Below are 22,824 nucleotides of genomic sequence, written 5' to 3'. Positions count from 1 at the left end.
CTGAAAATGCTATCTTTTTTCCATTGGATGGTTTTGGCTCTTTTGTCAAAAATCAAGTGACCATAGGTGTGTGGGTTCATTTCTGGGTCTTCAGTTCTATTCCACTGATCTACCAGTACCTGTACCAGTACCATGCAGTTTTTATCACTGTTCCTCTGTAATGGAACTTTAGTTCAGGGACAGTGATTTCCCCCAGAAGTTCCTTTATTTATTGTTAAGAATAGTTTTCTCTATCCTGGGTTTTTTTTTTTTTTTTATTTTCCAAACAAATTTGCAAATTGCTCTTTCTAATTCTATGAAGAATTGAGTTGGAATTTTCATGAGGACATTGAATTTGTAGATTGCTTTTGGCAAAATGGCCATTTTGACTATATTAATCCTGCCAATCCATGAGGTCTTTCCATTCCTGAGATCTTCAATTTCTTTCTGTAGAGACTTAAGGTTCTTGTAATACAGATCTTTCACTTGCTTGGCTAGAGTCATACCAAGGTATTTTATATTATTTGTGACTATTATTTTATATCCACACACTTTGCTGAAGTTGTTTATTAGGTTTAGGAGTTCTGGTGGAATTTTTGGGGTCACTTAGGTATACAATCTTATCATCTGCAAATAGTGATATTTTGACTTCTTTATTTCCAATTTGTATCCCTTTGACCTCCTTTTGTTGTCTGATTGCTCTGGCTAGAACTTAGAATACTAGTATTAAATAGCTAGGGAATTTTTATTGGGATTGGTTCAAGTTTCTGTCCATTTAGTTTGATGTCGGCTACTGGTTTGCTGTATATGGCTTTTACTATGTTTAGGTATGGGCCTTGAATTCCTGTTCTTTTCAGGACTTTTATCATGAAGGGGTGTTGAATTTTGTCAGATGCTTTTTCAGTATTTAGTGAAATGATCATGTGTGTTTTTTTTTTCCTTGAGTTTGTTTCTATAATGGATTATGTTGATAGTGAACTATCCTTGCATTTCTGGTATGAAGCCTACTTGATCATGGTAAATGATCCTTTTGATATGTTCTCGGATATGGTTTGTGAGAATTTTATTGAGTATTTTTGCATAGATATTCATAAGGGAAATTGGTCTGAAGTTCTCTTTCTTTGTTGGGTCTTTGTGTGGTTTAGGTATAAGAGTAATTGTGGCTTCAAAGAAGGAATTTGGTAATGCTCTGTCTGATTCTATTTTGTAGAATAGTTTGGATAGTATTGGTAGGAGGTCTTCTGTGAAGGTCTGATATAATTCTGCACTGACCCCATCTGGTCCTGGGCTTTTTGGTTGGGAGAGCTTCAATGACAGACTACTTCTGTAATTTTAGGAGTTATGGTGTGGTTTAAATGGTTTATCTGATTTTGATTTAACTTTGGTACCTGGTATCTGTCTAGAAAATCGTCCATTTCACCCAGATTTTCCAGTTTTGTTGAATATAGGCTTTTGTAGTAGGATCTAATAATTTTTTTAATTTCCTCAGGTTATATTGTTATGTCTCCCTTTTCATTTCTTTTTTTTAAGATTTTATTTATTGTATATGAGTACACTGTAGCTGTCTTCAGGCACACCAGAAGAGGGCATCAGATCTCATTATAGATGGTTGTGAGCCACCATGTGGTTGCTGGGATTTGAACTCAGGATCTCAGGAAGAGCAGTCGGTGCTCTTAACCACTGAGCCATCTCTCCAGCCCCCTCCCTTTTCATTTCTGATTTTATTAATTTGGATACATTCCCTGTGCCCTCTGGTTAGTTTGGCTAAGGTTTTCTCTATTTTGTTGATTTTCCCAAAGAACCAGCTTTTGGTTCTGTTGATTTTTGTGTAGTCCTTTTTGTTTCTACTTGGTGTATTTCAGCCCTGAGTTTGATTATTTCCTGCCTTCTACTCCTCCTGGGTGTATTCTAGTTCTTTTAGGTGTGTTGTCAAGCTGCTCTCTCCTGTTTCTTTCTGCAGGCACTCAGAGCTATAAGTTTTCCTCTTGGCATTGCTTTCATTGTGTCCCATATGTTTGGGTATGTTGTACCTTCATTTTGATTAAATTCTAAATGGTCTTTAATTTTTCATTTATTCCTTGACCAAGTTGTCATTGAGTATAGCGTTATTCAACTTCCATGTATATGTGGGTTTTCTGTCCTTTTTGTTGTTGTTGAAGACCAACCTTAGTGCATGGTGATCTGATGAGATCCATGGGATAATTTCTATTTTCCTGTATCTGTTGAGACATGTTTTGTGACATTTGAGTCAAGTGACATGTTTTGAGAGGGTACCATGAGGTTCTGAGAAGAAGGAATATTCTTTTGTTTTAGGATGAAATGTTCAATAAATATCTATTAAGTCCATTTGGTTTATAACTTCTGTTAGTTTCTCTATGTCTCTGTTTAGTTTCTGTTGCATAGATGAGAGTGGGTGTTGAAGTCTTGTACTGTTATTGTGTTTGGTGCAATGTCTTGTTTGATTTTAGTAAAGTTTCTTTTATGAATGTTGGTGCCCTTATATTAGATAAATATTCAGAACTGAGAGCTCATCTTGGTGGATTTTTCTTTTGATGAGTATGAAATGTCCTTCCTTATCTTTTTTGATAACTTTTGATTGAAAGTTGATTTTATTTGATATTAGAATAGCTACTCCAGCTTTTTTCTTGGGACCATTTGCTTGGAAAAAATTTCCCATCCTTTTACTATAAAGTAGTGTCTATATTGTCACTGAGGTGCATTTTCTGAATGCAGCAAAATGCTGGGCCCTCTTTATGTATCCAGTCTGTTAGTCCATGTCTTTTTATTGGGGAATTGAGTCCATTGATGTTAAGAGATATTAAGGAATAGTGATAGTTTCCTATTATTTTATTGTTAGAGGTGGAATTATGTTTGTGTGGCTGTCTTTTGGTTTTGTTGCAAGGAGATTACTTTCTTGCTTTTTTTTTTCAGGGTGTAGTTTCCCTCCTTGTGTTGGGGTTTTTCATCTCTTATGCTTTGTAGGGCTGGATTTGTAGAAAGATATTGTGCAAATTTGGTTTTGTCATGGAATATCTTTGTTTCTTCCTCAATACTAATTGAGAGTTTTGCTGCATACAGTAGCCCAGGCTGGCATTAGGTTTCTCTTAGGATCTGTATGACATCTGCCCAGGATCTTCTGGCTTTCATAGTCTCTGTTGAGAAGTCTGGTGTAATTCTGATAGGTCTGCTTTATATAGTACTTGACCTTTTTCCCTTACTGTGTTTTAATATTCTGTGTTCTGTTGCATTTGGTGTTTTGACTCTTATGTAATGGGACGAATTTCTTTTCTGGTCCAATCTATTTGGAGTTCTATACTCTTCTTGTATATTTATGGGCATCTCTTTCTTTCGGTTACTGGCTCTTTAATTTGGGAATCTTCGTTCTGTTCTATACCTTTTCTTAGGTTGGCTCTTCTCACTGTGTCCTGGGTTTCCTAGATGTTTTGGATTAGGAGCGTTTTGCTTTTTGCATTTTCCTTGACTATTGTGTTCATGTTTTCTATGGGACCTTCTGCCCCTGAGATTCTCTGTTCAACCTCTTGTATTCTGTTGATGATGCTTTTGTCTATGACTCCTGATCTCTTTCATAGGTTTTCTATCTGCAGGGTTCTTTCCCTTTGTGATTTCTTTATGGTTTCTCTTTCCAGTTTTAGATCCTGAATGGTTTTGTTCATTCCCTTCACCTGTTTGGTTGTGTTTTCCTGTAATTCTTTAAAGAATTTTTGTGTTACCTCTTTAAGGGCTTGTACTTGTTTACCTATGCTGTCTTGTGTTTCTTTAAGACACTTATTTATGTCCTTCTTAAAGTCCTCCATCACTATCATGAGATGTGATTTTAAATTCAAATCTTGCTTTTCTGCTGTGTTTGGATGTTCAGTATTTGCTTTGTTGGGAGAACTGGGTTCTGATGATGCCAAGTAGTCTTGGTTTCTGTTGCTTAGTTAGGTTCTTGTTCTTGTCTCTTGCCATCTGATTGTCTCTGATGTTAGTTGGTCTTGCTGTCTCTGACTGGAGCTTGTCCTTCCTGTGGGCCTGGGAGCCTGTGTGATCTTTTCAGTGAGAGTGTTTTTGGCAGACTGGTTGTGTGTGAAAGAGCTGTGGAACTGCCCCTTCTGTGAGAGCAATGGAGACTGAAAGGGTCCTATCCTAAGCAGGGCTTCAACGCCCCATGTGCTCCTGGCATGTCTCTATGGACAGTGAATGGAGGAAAAGTGGGGTCCCATCTGTGGGCTCTGGGCTTAGGAGGGAGAGTGATCTTGGCAGACCAGCTCTTTGTAGGCAACTTTTGTGTCTGAGAGCTATGGAACATCTCTGGGTCTTGGAGCAGATGGAGCCCAGAATGTTTTTATGTTTTTTCAAGACATAGTTTTTCTGATCTCCAAGTAAGATTCATCTTCATTAAATATTCATCAACTGCCACTACATCAGAAACTACATAAAGTCTCACCAGTGTGACTGCCTAATACAACCTAAACAAGACAATAGACATGCTAAATTGGTTGACTCTGAGTCCTAAATTTCACACAGAGAATTACAGGCTTAGAGTTGGAAAAACAGTCTTACCCAGAGAAAAACTAATTAGTTATCCAGTATCAAGCAGTCAGCCATAATAATATACACATGTGTTATAATTCTTATTATTTAGGAAAACATACATGTATGCATTTATGAACAGTTAATATTAAAAGAAGCCATGAATAGAAAGACAGTAGGGAGGGTGAGTTTGGGTAGAAAAGAATAAAAGAGAAATCGTAATTATAATCTTTAAAATAAGAGAAAAAATATAAAAAACCCAAAAGAACAGATCAGGGGCACTAACAACCAAGTCTCACATGACAGAAGTAGAGAATCATCTCTAACTAAAAATATTTGATGAGCATTTCTCTCCTAAAAATATTTAACTAAATGTGGGCAAAGATGGCTGAGCTCATAAAGCACTGACTTCTTACATCATTGCAGAACCTATTTGTTGGAAAGAGAAAATGAAACACTAAAATTTATCTTCTAAACTGTGTTTACACAATTTTTTTATTTGCCAGAGTAGTTTGTCTTTAATATTTATTTATTTATTTATTTTAGTTATTCTTGTTACCATTTTTTTCCTGTAAGACATTTCCTCTCTAGGCTTTACTTCCTCCCTATTTCTGCAGCCATGTAACCACATCTGAGTCAGGGTTTGTGGTTGGAATAAGAAATGTAGATCATCTGGGTCCCCCACTATTAACCATTCTTAGTTTTGGATTCACAGAACCTAATGATCTACTCAGTTCATGCATTCCAAAAATCTAAAACAGTTACATAAAGGTGGAAGATAAAGGATTTAGCATTGAATCTGCAGTACTGCATTTCCACAATTAAAACCTTTATTATTAGTCTTATAGAATCTTCAACATGGATTTATTTTCTGAAAATTTTATTTCACAGTACTTGTTTATTGTTGGGAAATGAGAACTTTGTTTTTAGTATCTTTTTGTGGAATCTTGAAGCACAACTGACTAATTATTTTTCTTTTTCAGCATTGTCATCTTACCAGAGATACTACAGTTTACAGACTGACTACTGGAAGGTCAGTGCACATTTCAGTGGTAATTTTGATTTGTGTGTTGAGTATACATTATAGTTAAAGTGTATGTTTTAATGACTAAGAGATGTGGAAATGAGAAAAGGGAAGTGCTTATTTTTAGTTAGATATTATCACCAGACTAATGTACAAAAACCTATGTTGGAGGATGAAAAGTATCTTAAGTTTCTTGTCTGCTTTTTGCTTTTTTTACAGTTATCTTATTTTTAATTATGGGTATGTTTTGTACATGTGAATGCAGGTGCTCAGGGCATCAGACTTCAGTGCTAGGAATATAGTTCAGATATGATTAGAGTCCTGCTAGTGCAGTATTTTCTAATTACTTTCTTGCTTTTCAGTTATTTAACTTTCATTGTTATGATAAAATACTTGACAAAAACAGTTTAATAGGGATTTTGACTATAAGGATGTCTTTTGTGAATAACCAGGTTTAATTAATCAAGGAAAGAGATCTGTCTGTCAGAGTATCTTTGGAGCAATCTGTCACTTTGGGAAGTTACTACAGTTGGATGTCTTCAGTGCTTGCTAAATTACTGCAGGTCAGAAAACAGAGAACCATGAATACTAAGTAGTTGAGTATTTTATACTTGGGACAGAGCTTCCTATATGTAAGAATTTTCTTCCTAAGGCAGTTAACCAATTAGAAACTTTACTGTAATACTTCCTTTGAGTTTGCAGGTGTCCTTCCCTAGTTCTTCTGATTACTTTTGGATTTGGATTGTTAGATCTAACAAATTTCTATACCAGCTTGTTTTGTAGGTTCATTTGCTTGGGATTTCTCATCCTTTATCATGAGGTGATCTCTATATGTGATAGTGAAATATGTTTCTTGGATGCAGCAGATAGATAGAACCTGTTTACTAATCCAATTTATTAGTCTGCATATTTGAAGAGGAAATGAGACCTCTTACATTACATTTTATTTACGAATGATCATTATTGATTCATGTTATTTTATTATTGTGGTATCCCCAGCTTTGTACCCTTGATTTGCTGATTTGGAGTTATTCTTCATGTTTTGTTGGGTGTGGTTATTAAATTCTAGTTTTCTTTCTAATGTGGTATCTACAACTGGATTTAAATTAGGTTTTACTGTAGAATGCTTTCCTTATTCCATTGAAAGTTTTACATAGTAGTCTAGGCTGGCATCTGTGGTCGCTTTCTATCTAGGTCCATCTGGATTTGAGAGTCTACACTGAGAAGTTATGTTTTAAACTACTAATGAGTCTGCCTTTTGTGTTACTTTGTCCTTTTCTTTTACAGCGTTTTGATTTTTTGTTTGGGTTTTTTTTTTTTTTTTTTTTTTTTTTTTTTTTTTTTTTGTGGTGTTTGTTTGACATAAGGTTTCTCGTATAACCCTGTGTAATTCTAGAACTCACTCTGTATAGACCATGCTGGTCTTGCACTCAGAAGCGCCTCTTAGTGCTGACATTAAAGGCATGTACCACCATTGCCCACTTTTCTTTACAGCTTTTAATATTCTTTCTTTGTTCTGTATGTTTCGTATTTTTATTATTATGTTTTAGAGAATTCTTTTATACCTTGATGGAACCTCCTTCTTTAATTTGGAAAGTTCATTCTTTGTTTTGTTGAAAATATTTTTCAGAGCCATTGACCTGGGTTTCTTTACTTTTTCTCTTTTGTAGATTTGGTCTTTTCATGGTGTCCTACATTTCTTGGATTTTTTTTTTTTTTAATTTAACATTTTGTTTGAGGCATTCTTTTCATCTAGCTATAGATGCGGGCTAGGAGAAAAATCTTCAATGGCTGAGGTTCTTTTTCATTTCTTGTATTCTGTTGGCAAAGCTTGCCCCTGAGGTTTTTGTTTGACTTCCTAAGTTTGTCATTTCCAATTTTATCAAAGTTAATGTTTTCTTTAGTGATTTTGTTTCTCCTGATAAGACAAATTATTTTCTATTAATTAATTATTTTTTATATGCCCAATTTTGTTCCCCTTCTGTTCCACCCCTACCCTCAGACTTTCACATCCCATATCTCCTCCCTGCCCTGTTCCCCACACTCCCCCACCTCCATACTTCCCCCACAGACCTCCCCTCCCCTCCCCTCCCCTCTCCTCCCACCCACCCTACCCACCCTACCCCACCAGACCTCTAAACTTGTTGGGGCCTCCAGTCTCTTGAGGGTTAGGTGCCTCATCTTTGTCTGAACCCAGGCCCACAAGTCCTCTGCTGTATACGTGTTGGAGACCTCATGAAAGCTGGTGTATGCTGCCTGGTTGGTGATCCAGGGTCTAAGACATCACAGGGGTCCAGGTTAATTGAGACTGCTGGTCCTCCTACATGGTGGCCCTCCTCCTCAGCTTCCTCCAGCTTTTCCCTAATTCAACCAGAGGGGTCAGCAGCTTCTGTTCATTGTTTGGGTGCACATATCTGTATTTGACTCTTTCAGCTGCTTGTTGAGTACTTTGGAGAGCAGTCATGGTAGGTCCCTTTTTATGAATGCCACCAGTAATGGTGTCAGATCCTGGGAACTCCTGTTGAGCTGTTGCCCATTTTGGGCCTGTCGCTAGATGTTCTCCAGGTCTCTGGTGCATTCTAGAGGATCTTCCCAAACTCCTTCCTTTTGAGGTTGCCTGTTTCCATTCTTTCTGCTGGCCCTCAGGTCCTCAGTCCTTTTCCCCCACCCAAGACCAGATCGTGTTCCCCTCTACCCCCACCCTCATTCCCTTTCCCTCTCCTGTCTCTTCCTCCGTTCCCCTTTGTGGTTACTTTCTCCCCCGCAAGGGGGACTGAGGCCTCCTTACTTGGGCCCTTCAGTTTGAGTTTTATGGACTGTGTCTTGGGTATTCTGTATTCCTCCATCTCAGCCTCTCCCTACCCCCTAGCTAATATCTACTTATTAGTGGGAATATACCTTGCATGTCCTTTTGAGTCTGAGTTCCCTCACACAGGATGACATTTTCTAGTTCTATCCATTTGCCTGCAAAACTCAGGATTTCCTCGTTAATAACAGCTCAGTAGTATTCCATTGTATAAATGAACCACATTTTCTGTATCCATTTTTCTGTCGTGGGACATTTGAGTTGTTTCCAGCTTCTTTCTATCACAAATAAGGTTCCTATGAATATAGCAGAACTACGCCCCTGTGGCGTGGAGCATCTTTTGGGTATATACCTAAGAGAGGTATGGCTGGGTCCTCAGGTAATTCAACGTCCAATTTTCCGAGGAAACTCCAGACTGATTTCCAGAATGGTTGTACCAGTTTGCAATCCCACCAACAATGGAGGAGTGTTCCTCTTTCTCCACATCCTCGCCAGCATCTGCTGTCACCTGAGTTTTTGATCTTACCCATTCTCACTGGTGTGAGGTGAAGTCTCAGGGTTGTTTTGATTTGCATTTCCCTTATGACTAAAGATGTTGAACATTTCTCAGTGCTTCTCAGCCATTCGAGATTCCTCTTTTGTGAATTCTGGTTTAATCGTATACCCCATATTTTGATTGGGTTGTTTGGTTTTTTTGGTGATGAGCTTCTTGAGATCTTTACATATTTCCGATATTAGCCCTCTATCAGATGTGGGATTAGTGAAGGTTTTTTTCCCAATCTGTAGAATGCTAGTTTAAGACAAATTATTTTCATTATTTCATTTTACTGTTGTGGTTTCAGGGTTTTTTTCCCCCCACAGATTTATTTATATAATCTGTTTAGGCCCTTCAATATATATATGTAGTTGCTGTTTTGCTTAAGCTATTATATTCCTCAGCCTACTACCAGTTTCTGATGAAGATATATTGCTGAAGGGATGTTTTTAGTGTTGGTTTTTGTTGTTGTTTTGTGTAGTAGTTTTGTCTAGGCATCTGTAGTTAGGATGTTTGAGTTGATTCTAGGTGATATCTAGCTAGTCTTGTCTTGTCGAATGGGTATTCTGCTCCTTAGTTTTTGTTGCCCTCCCTGTATTTCAGAAAGTGTGGTGGCTGTTGGTTGTGGTAGAGAAAAGAATACCTGTTAAGGTCAGTGGGTGACAGAAAAGAGATGATAGAATTCTCTTCATACCTAGAGGTGGAAGTTGAAGGTGTAGAGGTAGTACCTACAATTACATAGCTATAAGATAGAATTCTCTAGAGAGACAAAGATGAAAGGGCTAGGGAACTCTGAGTTGGAACCATGACTTGGAGTCATGTTAAATTGGGATGAATGCTACCTGTAAGGAAGTTTTTACTGGGCTGAGGTTAAGAATGGAGAGAATGGAGAGATCTTTGCCAGGGTTGGAATCTTAGAGTTCCCTAGATAGTGTTTGTCCGTGTCAGGGACTGAAACAATTGGAATGGATTAGATGGGAGATCAGAGAGGGTTTAAAGGAAGGAGGAATGCTAGTTTCACACCAAGGTTTGACTTTAGGTAGAGTGAATGCAGAGGCCCTGTTCAGAACTGTGGGTGAAACTGGATAGATTGTATTGGAAGGAGAGTGAAAGACCCCTACCTGTGTCCCAGCCTTATTTCTTCATTGGAGTCCCAGTTAGGGTGCTTATGTATGGCAAACTGAGCCAATAATGACAGAATGAAAATGGATTGGAAGGGAAGGCTTAAACAGTCCCTGGTAAGGGCTAGTGGAAAGATTTGACACAATCACCAGGGGTTGGAGCAGTGTTGACCAACTTGTCTCAAAGACACAGAGCCTCACCTAGTCACTAGTAGGTTTCTAAGTAGGCACTAACAGTCTCTCCCTCCCTCCCTCCCTCTACCTCCTTCCCTTTCTGCCTTCCTCCTCCCTTCCTTCATTCTTTGTTTATTTTGTTTTGTGAGACAGGGCTTCTCTGTGTTGTCTTGGCTGCCCTAGAACTCACTCTGTAGACCAGGCTGGTCTTGAACACCTGTCTGCCTCTTCCTTCCTGAGTGCTGGCTTTAAAGGCATTGTCACCACCTCCCAGTTTACAGTATGTATTCTTTTTTTTTTTATTTTTTAGCTATGGTTGGTCTGCAAACTCAGATTTCAACAGAAACGTGATACAGTATGTATTCTTAATTCCATTCATCCTCATATTCTTAACTCCAGTCATCTCTCAAACTCTAGTGGTAGAGTATATTATTTTAGATGCTTATTATCCCTCTGAATTTTAATGTTTTACCTAGTAGAATCAAAGGACCATTTTAAGAAATTAAGGTATATTTTAAGTAGCTGGGTGTCATTGTACATGCCTTTCATTCCAGCATTTGGGAAGCAGAAGACAGGGGAAATCTCAGTTTGAGGCAACCATATCCCAAAAGCAATTTTTTTTTGGTTGATTATTATAGGCTTTCTCTGGTATAGTAATATTCTTCAGGTATTCCTATCATCTGTTTTTGTTCATGGACATAGAAATAATTTAGATAGGACACATACCATTGTACATTTGCATAAAAGCAACTGTTATAAGATCGTTTACTTTGGTGCACAGTACATGTGTTGGTCGTTTTGGGTAAGAGTGATACAATAATCTTTTCTTTATTTTGTGCTAAATAAAGAGAAATTCACTGCATGTTGGGGCAATGGGAACCAAACTGCTTAAGAAAAACTCGGAAAATATTGTGTTCTTTTATCTTATGACTCATGGATTCCAAATCATGTTACTTTGATGTGTTTACTGTATGTTCACTTTGCTTTCTTTTTTTTTTTTTTTTTTTTTTTTTTTTTTTTTTTTTTTTTTTTGGTTCTTTTTTTTCGGAGCTGGGGACCAAACCCAGGGCCTTGCGCTTCCTAGGTAAGCGCTCTACCACTGAGCTAAATCCCCAGCCCCCACTTTGCTTTCTTTTTATGACTGATTGCAACTAGTATTATTTATGGTAGCAAAGATTTGTTTTATTTTTTTCACTATTGATAAAACAAATTAATACAGTATAATTTTTCAGGGAAATATTAATCAAATTATATCTGATTTGTGGATATTTGTGTGAGGATTCAAGTGCTAAGGGTGACCTTAAGCAGTGTATTTCAATTAATTGAATACAAATAAATGTATCATAAATTATTAGTAATGTTGGGGTCTAGGAGTCACTTCATAAACTACTTGAACATTGATCTCTATCAGACAGGGATAGTTCATTTAATGCTATAGCCCAGGTCTGATCCATCATGGTCCAGACTCAGGAATTGACTATTATGCTGTTTCAAGATCCTATGGGTCTTTGAAGCTTAAAACCTGTGCCAAGTTATTTCACTAAGCAGGATTTAGGGATAAGGGATTTCCTTTGGAACATGTGTTTGTTGTACATTCAGCCTGCTCTCACTGGTTGGGATATTCAAATATAGCAGGGGACTTTTTTGTGTATCATTCATGTCTCAACTTGTTAACCAGGATACAAATGTTAAGCAGGAACAAAATACGACTTTGCTTATAATATTAGAAAGTGACAGGCTAGACAGGTAATAGTTACTAAAGCCTTAAAATTCTACCTAGGCTTTAACAAATAAACTGTGTTTTAGTGTGTGTTTAATTTTTCAGAAATAACTGTCATTATGATAAATCTGATGTAATGAAAGAAATCATTTCTTAGCAGATAAAAGATTTGAATAGGTTACAGTCAGGATGTGGATTATGAAAAGTGGGCCCTTGCTAGAAGAAGTTGATGGTAAATTAAATTGAAAACAATACCTTGCTTACCACAATGGATCAAATATTCTGAAAATGTACTTTAAAATAAGTTCAGTCTCTTAAATTGTCTTACTTCATAGAAATGTGAAACAAACATAGGAAAGGATGGAAATTATTCTGGGTGTAGATGATTTGGTACACAGATCTGATTGAAATTTCATTTAAAAATATTTAATGGTTATTTAATTGTGAGCATATGTCCCTGTTTATTTTTCCAAACCATCATTTGAAAACGAGAATTAGTAAGATTAACAACATTCATGCACTCATTGGTAAGTGGCTATTAGTCCAAATGCTTGAATTACCCTAGATGCATAGAACACATGAAACTCAAGGATGACCAAAATGTGAATGCTTCACTCCTTCTTTAAAAGGTGAACAAGAGTACCCTTACCAGGGAATAGGGAGACAAAGTTTAGAACAGAGGCAGGAGGAACACCCATTCAGAGCCTGCCCCACATGTGACCCATACATATACAGCCGCCCAATTAGACAAGATGGATGAAGCAAAGAAGTGCAGGCCGACAGGAACCAGATGTAGATCTCTCCTGAGAGACACAGCCAGAATACTGCAAATACATCAGTGTATGCCAGCAGCAAACCACTGAACTGAGAACAGGACCCCCGTTGAAGGAATCAGAGAAAGGACTGGAAGAGCTTGAAGGGGCTCGAGACCCCATATGAACAACAATGCCAAGCAACCAGAGCTTCCAGGGACTAAGCCACTACCCAAAGACTATACATGGACTGACCCTGGACTCTGACCTCATAGGTAGCAATGAATATCCTAGTAAGAGCACCAGTGGAAGGGGAAGCCCTTGGTTCTGCTAAGACTGAACCCCCAGTGAACGTGATTTGGGGGGGGGGAGGATGGCAATGGGGGGAGGGTGGGGAGAGGAACACCCATACAGAAGGGAGGGTTTAGGGGGATGTTGGTCCGGAAACCGGGAAGGGGAATAACAATCAAAATGTAAGTAAGGGGGCTGGGGATTTAGCTCAGTGGTAGAGCGCTTACCTAGGAAGCGCAAGGCCCTGGGTTCGGTCCCCAGCTCCGAAAAAAAGAACCAAAAAAAAAAAAAAAAAAGAAATGTAAGTAAGAAATAAGTTAATAAAGATGGGGAAAAAAAAGATTAACAACATTCTTTGAATAATTAGGTTTCTTAGGTTGGCTTATTAAGTACATTTAAATAAAAACTAATTTGCAAATGATGTGACCTTAAGTATCTTAGGACTTTTTTTGTCAGGAAGGGAAATAGCAGGAAATAGGCATCATTGTCATAAAGGCTAAAGAGAGTCACTAAAAGATCAGTATTCCTGGAGGTGGTGTGTGGGTGGGGGAAGATCAGTACTCCTTGACCTTCTCCTTGTGTAGCTTTCTGTCTTGTGTCATGATTATTTCTAGTAGTAGAGCAGTTGTGACCTGTATTGATATCCATCACTGGAATACATGTTCTGATTTGACATATTGTTGTTCCCACTGCTGAGATCCACTTTCAATCAGACTGGTAGTCTGATTTCTTTTTTAAAGATTTTAATTATTTTATATATATAAGTGTTCTATTTACATGTATGTCTGCATGCCAGAGAGGGCATCAGATCTATTATATATGGTTGTGAGCCACCATGTGGTTGCTGGAATTGAACTCAGGGCCTCTGGAAGAGCAAACAGCGCTCTTAACCACTGTGCCATCTCTCCAGCCCCTGGTAGTCTGATTGAGAAGCAGAGTGAGGTGCGAACACTGAAAGTGTGTGGGGAGCTGGGTGGAGACTGTAGGCATTGAGAACTCAAGAAGAAATAGACTTCTTGGAAGGCTGGTTCATGGGGAACAAAGGCTACTTAAACCTTGGAGGAGTGGGCAGATAGGAGTGGGTAGTGTTGAGTATGTATCATTGACGGGTGCTAATTCATTCAAATAAGAAATTTCCAGGCCCTAGCTGGGCATGACCTGATAAGGAGAAGAGAGGAAATTTAACCTGTAACCAGGTTGCCAAATTGTGTGACTACCTCACGGGTGGCAGAGGTGAGGATCATAAGGCTAAATGTACTTAGGACATGCAGGCCCAGGGCAGGGAGGTCTCAGAATGAGATTTTCAGTGTTTGGTTCCCCTTTCGCTTTTCTCTTGCTCCAGGCTGGCTCACTCATTTTTGTTGTGCCCACAACATAAATTACTTTTGTTACTTCTAGTCACAATAGTAGATGAGGGATATCTACCATTAGATTTCTAGATATATATCTACAGATTAGATACAAAGCCAACTACTCCAGAAATTAGAAGAGATAAATTAATAGAAGATAAAATGTTTGAGAAAATACAGAAGATCAAACATCTCAGCCTGTCATTGGGCTATTGACAGGAGTTTTAATTCAAATACAGGAAAAGACAGAGTGAGAGGGACCCATAATTGAACAATTTTGATGACATTTTTGTGTAGTTGACTATTATTTTGAGATTTATTATTGTTTATTTCTTTATATTGATTTATTTAGAGACAGAAATTCTCTGTATGGCTCTAGCTGTCTTGTAACTAACTCTCTTTGTAGACAGGCCTCAAACTCAGAAGCTACCTCTTCTGTCTCTGAGTGCTTGGATAAAGTATGTGTGTGTGACATTACATCTGGCCTGATTTATTACTATTTCTAAACATATGTATTTGTGTAGGTCTCAGGATTGCATGTACATGTTGAGTGCAGGTGGTATCTGTCGTGACAAGAGGAAGGCATTATGTTTGTTGAAGGTAAAGTCCTGATGATTGATTGTGAGCTACCTAATGTGGGTTCTGGAAATTGAACTCATGTGCTTTTCAAGAGCAGTAACTGCTGAGTCATCATCCAGTACTATAGTTGATTATTAGCCCCATCTTGTTTCATAAGGTGACTTTGGATGAATCATTTTAACATGGGGAGGAACTTGGTTGATGACATAAGTGCTTTTTTTTTCTTTTGTTCCTTTTTCCTTCCTTCCTTCCTTCCTCCGTTCCTTTCTTCCTTCCTTTCTTTTTGACAGAATTTCTATTTATAGCATTGGCTGAAAAACATTCCGTAGACCAGGTTGGTCTCGCTCAGAGATTTGCCTACCTCTGCTCCTCAAGTAATGGGACTAAAGGTATGTGCTACCACTGCTGAACAAGGATGAGAGTGTTCTTGTTTCAGGTAGTTGTAGCCTTAGTCTTTTTCTTGAGGTAATTATTATAGCATAATTACTGGGAACTTGTAAGAGCTTCCCAAGGGCATGAAAGGGGTTATTGTACAAGCTAACAACAAAATACATGCTCTTATCTTTGTGTATTCAGTTTTGGATGTGTAACCAGACTCTGTCTCAGCAAACTGAGCTGGGCCACTAGTCCTAGATAAACCAAACAAATGATATGAATTAATAAATCCAGAAAGGTTTCATTGTAATTAATCTAAATTTACACCAGGAACACTTCCAAGTCCATCATCTCTAGGGACTAACCTGAGGTTTAAGTTTAAATAGAAGATAGGAAATAACTACACATAAGCAGTTAAGACAAGGAATATTTCCTCCTACCAGTGACTGATTATTTATTCCCACTTGGTCTGAATTTCTTTTCTGTTTGTTCTCTGCTTTAGGATTGTACCCTCACCCAGTGAGATACTGCATCTTTTTCATACCCTAATTTGTTACAGTAAGAAATAATAACACTTTCCATTGATAGCATTTAACCAAGAGTAAGCTCAAGTTTGAATTCTTTTGTTTTCCTGTTTTCTTTCCTCTGTTATATAATCTGAATCTTTGCCTGTTTGTAAGTTGTTTATTGAATCTGTTCCTGTCGCTGTGTCTATATCTTTGTCCTGTTTATCCTTAATAGCACAGAAAGCATGACATCAGAAGCAATGGAATAGTTTACAGAAAACTTTAACAAATTTTAATTAAAATTAAAATAAATTAAATAATTGGCTCCAACTGATCCAGAAAGCAAACTTTGTTTGTTAGCCAGTATCCGAATGTTACATTCAGTATTTGCTGTTATAAAACTGTGACTAAAGGCAAACTGGGAGGAAAGGGAGTATTTTGGCTTGTGTTTCCACATTACTGTTTCTTGAAGGAACTCAGGACAGCAACTCAAACAGGGAAGGAACATGGAAGGAGGAATCGCTTTAGAAGCCATAGGGGAATACTACTATTGGCTTACTTCTCATGGCTTGCTTAGCTTGCTTTTCTTATAGATCACCAGCCCAGGAATGGCACCACCCACAATTGGCTGTGTCTTCTCACATCAGTTACTAATAAACACAATGTTCTATAGACTTGCCTACAACCTGACATTTTGGAGGCATTTTCTTAATTGAAGTTCTTCTTTTCATGGCAGTAGCTAGAGCCATGTATAGTCTTTGGGTAGTGGTTTAGTCCCTGGAAGCTCTGGTTGGTTGGCATTGTTGTTTTTATGGGGTTGCAAGCTCCTTCAACTCTTTTAATCCTTCCTCTAATTCCCCTCAAGGGGGTCCTGTTCTCAGTTCAGTGGTTTGCTGCTAGCATTGACCACTGTATTGCACATGCTCTGGATGTGTCTCTCAGGAGAGATCTATATCCCATCCCTTTCAGCATGCACTTTTTAGCTTCATCAATCTTACCTAGTTTTGGTGGCTGTATATGTATGTATGTGTATATATATATATATATATATATATACACATATATATATATATATACACATACATACAGACTCTGAATGGCTGTTCCTTGAGTCTCTGCTCTAAACTTTGCTTCCATATCCCCTCCTATGGATATTTTTTTCCCCTTTAAAGAAGGAGTGGGAACATCTGCATTGGTGTTTCTTCTTGAGCTTCCTGTGGTCTGTGGATTGCATCTTGGGTAATTCAAACTTTTGGGCTAGTATCCACTTATCAGTGAGTGCATAGCATGTACGTTTTTCTGTGATTGGGTTACCTCACTCAGAATGATATTTTATAGTTCAGTCCATTTGCCTATGAATTTCATAAAGTCATTGTTTTTTATAGCTGAGTAGTACTCCATTGTGTAGATGTACCACATTTTCTGTATCCATTCCTCTGTTGAAGGGCATCTGGGTTCTTTCCAGCTTCTGGCTATTATAAATAAGGCTGCTATGAACATAGTAGAGCACGTGTCCTTGTTATATGTTGGGGCATCTTTTGGGTAAATGTCAGGAACAATATAGCTGGCTTTTCTTAGGAACTCTGATTTGCATAAGGTGGAATCTTAGGGTTGTTTTGACTTGCATTTCTCTGTTGATTAATAGTGTTGAATATTTCTTTAAGTGCTTCTTAGTCATTCAAGATTCTTCTGTTGTGAATTCTTGGTTGAGAATACTCTGTTTTAGCTCTCTACCCCTTTATGTAATTGGATTATTTCATTTTCTGAAGTCTTAACTTCTTGAGTTCATATATATATATTTTATATATTAGCCCTCTATTGGTTGTAGGGAAGATCTTTTTCCAGGTTATGTAGGGTATGGTATTTCTTAAAAATCATTAGGGCTGGATTTACAGTTCACAGTTTTGTTTTGTTTTTTTGTCCCTGTTATAATGGCAGGAAGTATGGTACTAGAGGAGGAGCCTAGAGTTCTTCATTTGGATTGAAATGCAACAGGAAGAAACAGTGAGGCACTGCATATTTCATGAGCTTCTGAAACCTCAAAGCCCGCCCCTAGTCACACATTTCCCTCAACAAGGCCACACCTACTCCAAAAGGTCACACTCATTCTAACAAGGCTACACCTCCTAATGGTGTTCCTGAGATGATGGGGTTATTTTCACTTAAACTACCACATCAAACTCAAAAACAAATATCACATTTTTTCCTCACTTAAGGATGCTGAACTCAGTGTTTAAACAAATGTGTTTGCCAGTCATGAAACTACAAAAGGGATTATAAGATCTTAATGGAGGTAAGAAATAGAGATGATAATGGATTACGTGTAAAAGAAATACAGAATAGGGGACTAACTAGAGCAAAGAAAGAGCCAAGTGGAGTAAGAGAGAAGTGAAAAAGACTAATATTGGAGAGGAATGGTTGAGAACAAACTATTACAAAACATATGCATAGGGGTTGGGGATTTAGCCCAGTGGTAGAGTGCTTGGCTAGCAAGCGCAAGGCCCTCAGGGTTCGGTCCCCAGCTCCGAAAAACAAAACAAAACAAACAAACAAACAAACAAACAAAAACAAAAAAATGCATAAAGATGCCAAGATAAAATCTGATTCTTTGCTAACATACAATGCTATAGAAAGGCAGACTAATTAATATTAAGAAATTGAGAAATCCAGTATTTTTTCTCATATTATACTGATTTATTTTTTCTTTGTTTTTTTGTTTGTTTGTTTTGTTTTTGACACAGAGTTTCATTTTGTAACCTTATATGGGTTTCTGTATATAGACTAGACATGCCTCATCACACCTGCTCCACCTCTGTGCCAAGCATAATGAGATTGTAAGGGTCTATGGTTCATCAAAGAATGATATCCCAGACTCAAATAGTATGTAAAAGTAAAAAGTATTTTATTCTGCAGAGGTCTAGCATGCTGGGGTCTCCCATTACCAAGATAGAGAGACAACCAAGTGACCTTGCAGGTTTAGTTTAAAGCATATTGGAATTCTGGGTAGATGAGCTTTATCTTACTTACTCTATCTGTAGGCATTCTAAATCATTATTGGGGGTGGAAACTTACTGGGGAAGTCTGGAAATTATTGCTGAGGAAGTCCAGGGTAGGTGACTTTTATCATACTTCATCTAGGGACATTCCATTGGGACATGGGGGCTGGAACCTGTTACTGGGGAGGTCTGGAAACTAAATAAATAAGCCACAGGTCTTTTCTATGATCCCAAAGTTTGGGTGAGCACCTCCTTTGCTATCCACTGTCTCTGATCCACAAACGGGTGAAAAGGTTTGTGAATCTCCAGGAAGGCCAAGGCCAATACCTCTAATAAGGCTCTTCTTAGAGTCTTAAAAGCCATGTCCATCTCAGGTGTCCATTCTCTCTTTTAAGAGGTCCCTGGTGTCTTTTAACAGTTTGGCAAGCAGTGTCTACAAAACCTGTGAGATCCCAGAAATTCCTGTACTTGCTTTAGGGTTGTTGCAACTGGGATGCTGAGGATGGTTTGCTTCCAGGTGTCCAACAGCATGTGTTGGACTTGCCAAGTTTTTAGGTGTAGTCTCCTAGACTGCCAATTTGAAACCTGCCTTCTTAGGATTAAAGGCATGTGCTATCACTGATCCAACAAAGGTATATGTAAAGGTATCAGTATATGTAAAGGTATCAGTATGAGCCTAGGACCCCCAAGATCAAGTTCTCAGCACAAAGTAGACTTATTTTCCTCAGAGGGAGTGAAAGCAGGGAATAAAAGACAAAGGCAGGAGATGGAGGACAAGGGAGAAGGATAAAGGGATTACTGAGAAGGAAGAGGCTTATTTGTTTCAGAGGGAAACAGGACAAAGGACTGTCTGTGGATAGAGAAAAGACAGACATAGGCATAGGTGGTTTATAAAGGTTTAAAGGGAAACCTCATATTAGGATAAGGTGTTTAATTTTGATTGGGTTAATTTGATGAGCCAAAGGGGACATTTTATTGTTTGACTTCATACTTTGGTAGTTGGAACTTTGAAATCAGCTTCAGGAATAGAAAGTGCCAAATAAGGGACTAGATCTTGATAGCTTTAGGAATGTAGTCTAACAGTTTTTAGCTAGGTAGTAGGAATAAGGGAGAAGAGAAAGGCCTACCAGATCCTTGCTCAGATAGCCATGCTCAGGCTGCCTAGAATCCCTTCACAGTAGTAGCCTACTCTGACCTGAATCCTGCTGATTCCACTGTTTTTGTCTATTCTGTAGGCAAGTGGTATCACAACTTAGCTCAGGAGTTTGACCATTAGGGATATAAACAGTCTTTCTCAATCTTGCCATCCAGTGTGCTTAAAAGAGATTAGGTAGTTGTTGGAGATTTAGCTCAGCGGTAGAGCACTTGCCTAGCAAGCGCAAGGCCCTGGGTTCGGTCCCCAGCTCCAAAAAGAAAAAAAGAAAAAAAAAAGAGATTAGGTAGCTATTGGTGTTTAGATAAATGTGGTTATATGCATAGTTGAGTAGAAGTTAGGCCCTAAGTAAATGAGGGAGGTGGTTAATTATTTTTATGATTCCCCATAGGAAAAGTCACCTTTTAAAAATAAAGATAGCTTTTGCATACATGTTACTAAAACACTTTATATTTTAGGTTTATTGGAAATTCATGTTGTGTGTTATATATTCATGTTGATATGCTCATTGAGGTAATGGTTTAATGCTTTACACCTTATCATTTACAGGATGTATCATTGAATCTGGAGCTCATTGATCTCCAGGGATCTTCTGTCCCTATACCACAAAAACAAAACAGTATTTCTGTATTTTAAGTGGATGGTAGACATTCAAACTCTTATCCTTATTTTATGGGAAAGGTGCTTAACTGAGTTTTCTTCCCAGGGCTAGAATTTAGCTATATTTTTTCTTGGTTTTGTTTTGTTTTGCTATTTTGTTTTTGTTATGAAATTCTTATTTTATATCTTGCCATTTATGTTGACGTCAGAGAACAAGTTTAGGACAGTGTTTTCATGATAAAATTTACATAGTCAGGCTTGGTGTCTTATTTTTTTTTTTTTTTTTTTTTTTTTTGGTTCTTTTTTTCGGAGCTGGGGATCGAACCCAGGGCCTTGCGCTTCCTAGGCAAGCGCTCTACCACTGAGCTAAATCCCCAACCCCAAAAGGGCATCGGATCTCTTTACAGATGGTTGTAAGCCACCGTGTGGTTGCTGGGAATTGAACTCATGACCTCTGGAAGAGCAGTCGGGTGCTCTTAACTGCTGAGCCATCTCTCCAGCCCCGTCTTATTTTTTTAAAAATGTTTTCTGATTTAGTTTTAAGATTTCTGTCTAATAAGTGGTTGTACATTCTGTTCCAATTAAGGCTTAGTTAGGAAAGGTCAAAGTGGATGTTTGAGTATTCTTTATCCTGGTAGGCAGCCTAAGAGTGTGTGTGTGTGTGTGTGTGTGTGTGTGTGTGTGTGTGTGTGTGTGTGTGTGTGTGTGTGTGTGTGTTTTATATATCTCATGACTAGATGTTCCTGTTATAGTAAATTTAGTTTTTTTATTAGATGGTTTATAAATATGTTTCTTACCTAAGCCAATAGAATATTCAAGATTTGATGCTATTGCAATGTGATGAAAAATTTTGGATTATCTGTGTTTGTATTTTTACTCTGAAGATAGTTAAATTACTGTATAGAGAAGCAACACAACAAAGTGTATACTGTGTGACTTCTCTGGGAAGAGTTGAACAAACATATGTTTATGCCTAATAGGGTAACAATGACAGGCCAAAGACTAGGAGAACCAGTGAAGTTAGTGATTTGATTCCAGGAGCAGAGGTGATTGATACAAAGACTCTCTAAAAGCCCATTCCACCAATAGTGATAACTTAAGAAGTTGCATCTATGGAACTTCCTTTCCTGTACAGTTTGTTGAGAAATTGCCTATGGAGAAAAGCCATTGTGCACAACAATTGTTGCACTTCTGTTACTTTGGGAAAAGACCTAGTGAATATTATGAAAGTTAACAACCTTCAGAAACTTTAGTTTCTGGGGCTGATGAAGTTCTCTCTTTTTGGAAATGTTTTTATTTAGAATAAATGCGTGTACAATAATGTGAAATAATAGAAGCAGCATATTATTTAGGGATTTGAGAGTGAAGAGATCACCCTGTCTTAGAAGCATGACATACTGAAAATGATCATTCAGATCAAATATGCTGTATAAGCATATGGGGAGTAAGAAAGTCAAAGAGCTTAATGGGGATTATGGGCTAAAGACATTTACTAAGAATCTAAACGTACTCAAAATTTCTTGAATTATTGTTTTTTGACCAATAATTATTAATTCTAAGAAGCCATGTTATGTACCCTATCAGTTTATTTAGGGTACAAAGAGGAAGTTTACAGAAATAAAATTGGTCCTACGTAGTTCTATAGTACTAGGAATAGTATGTTTAAGGGTTTGTCTTGAAGGAAGTTAAACTTTTCTAAAAATAGAAATTTAGGCCAAAAATAAATTAAGCAGTTTAGTACCATTAAGCTATGTTTGCTTTGAAAAGAATTAGTGACAAGTTCTCTTTATGTATCCATGGCTGTCTTGAAACTCTGTGTAGACCCAGATGACTCGAATTCATAAAGGTACATCTGCCTTTGCTTCTTAATACTAAGACTAAAAGTGAGTGTTACCAAGGCTGGCTGGCTGGATGTAGGTTATGTATGTATGTATGTATGTATGTATGTATGTATGTATGTATGTATGCATGTATTTTTTCTTTCTTTCTTTTTTTTATTAACTTGAGTATTTATTTACATTTCGAGTGTTATTCCCTTTCCCGGTTTCCCCGCAAACATCCCCCTAATACCTCCCCCTCCCCATCATTATGGGTGTTCCCTTCCCCAACCTTCCCCCATTGCCGCCCTCCCCCCAACAATCTAGTTCACTGGGGGTTCAGTCTTAGCAGGACCCAGGGCTTCCCCTTCCACTGGTGCTCTTACTAGGATATTCATTGCTACCTATAGGGTCAGAGTCCAGGGTCAGTCCATGTATAGTCTTTAGGTAGTGGCTTAGTCCCTGGAAGCTCTGGTTGCTTGACATTGTTGTACGTATGGGGTCTCGAGCCCCT

General features: G+C 38.0%; 1 protein-coding gene across 11 annotated transcripts in view; it reads left to right on the top strand.

Moving 5' to 3' along the window:
* The window catches only part of Uty (ubiquitously transcribed tetratricopeptide repeat containing, Y-linked), a 158,530-nt gene that overhangs the window by 23,098 nt on the left and 112,608 nt on the right, over positions 1 to 22,824 (top strand). For 7 of the 11 annotated variants that reach the window (XR_015647283.1, XR_015647282.1, NM_001419831.1 and 4 more), the window contains 1 exon segment: positions 5,496 to 5,545. Coding sequence is in view for 8 of the 11 variants with exons in the window: in NM_001419831.1 (NP_001406760.1) it covers positions 5,496 to 5,545 (50 nt within the window). In the remaining 3 variants the exon portion in view is untranslated. 11 annotated transcript variants of the gene reach the window in all.

This window comes from Rattus norvegicus, chromosome Y (genome assembly GCF_021556685.1).
Source record: "Rattus norvegicus strain SHRSP/BbbUtx chromosome Y, alternate assembly SHRSP_T2T, whole genome shotgun sequence".
Lineage (NCBI taxonomy): Eukaryota > Metazoa > Chordata > Mammalia > Rodentia > Muridae > Rattus > Rattus norvegicus.
Note: the sequence above shows the minus strand (reverse complement) of the source record. Positions and strands in the feature narration are given on the sequence as shown.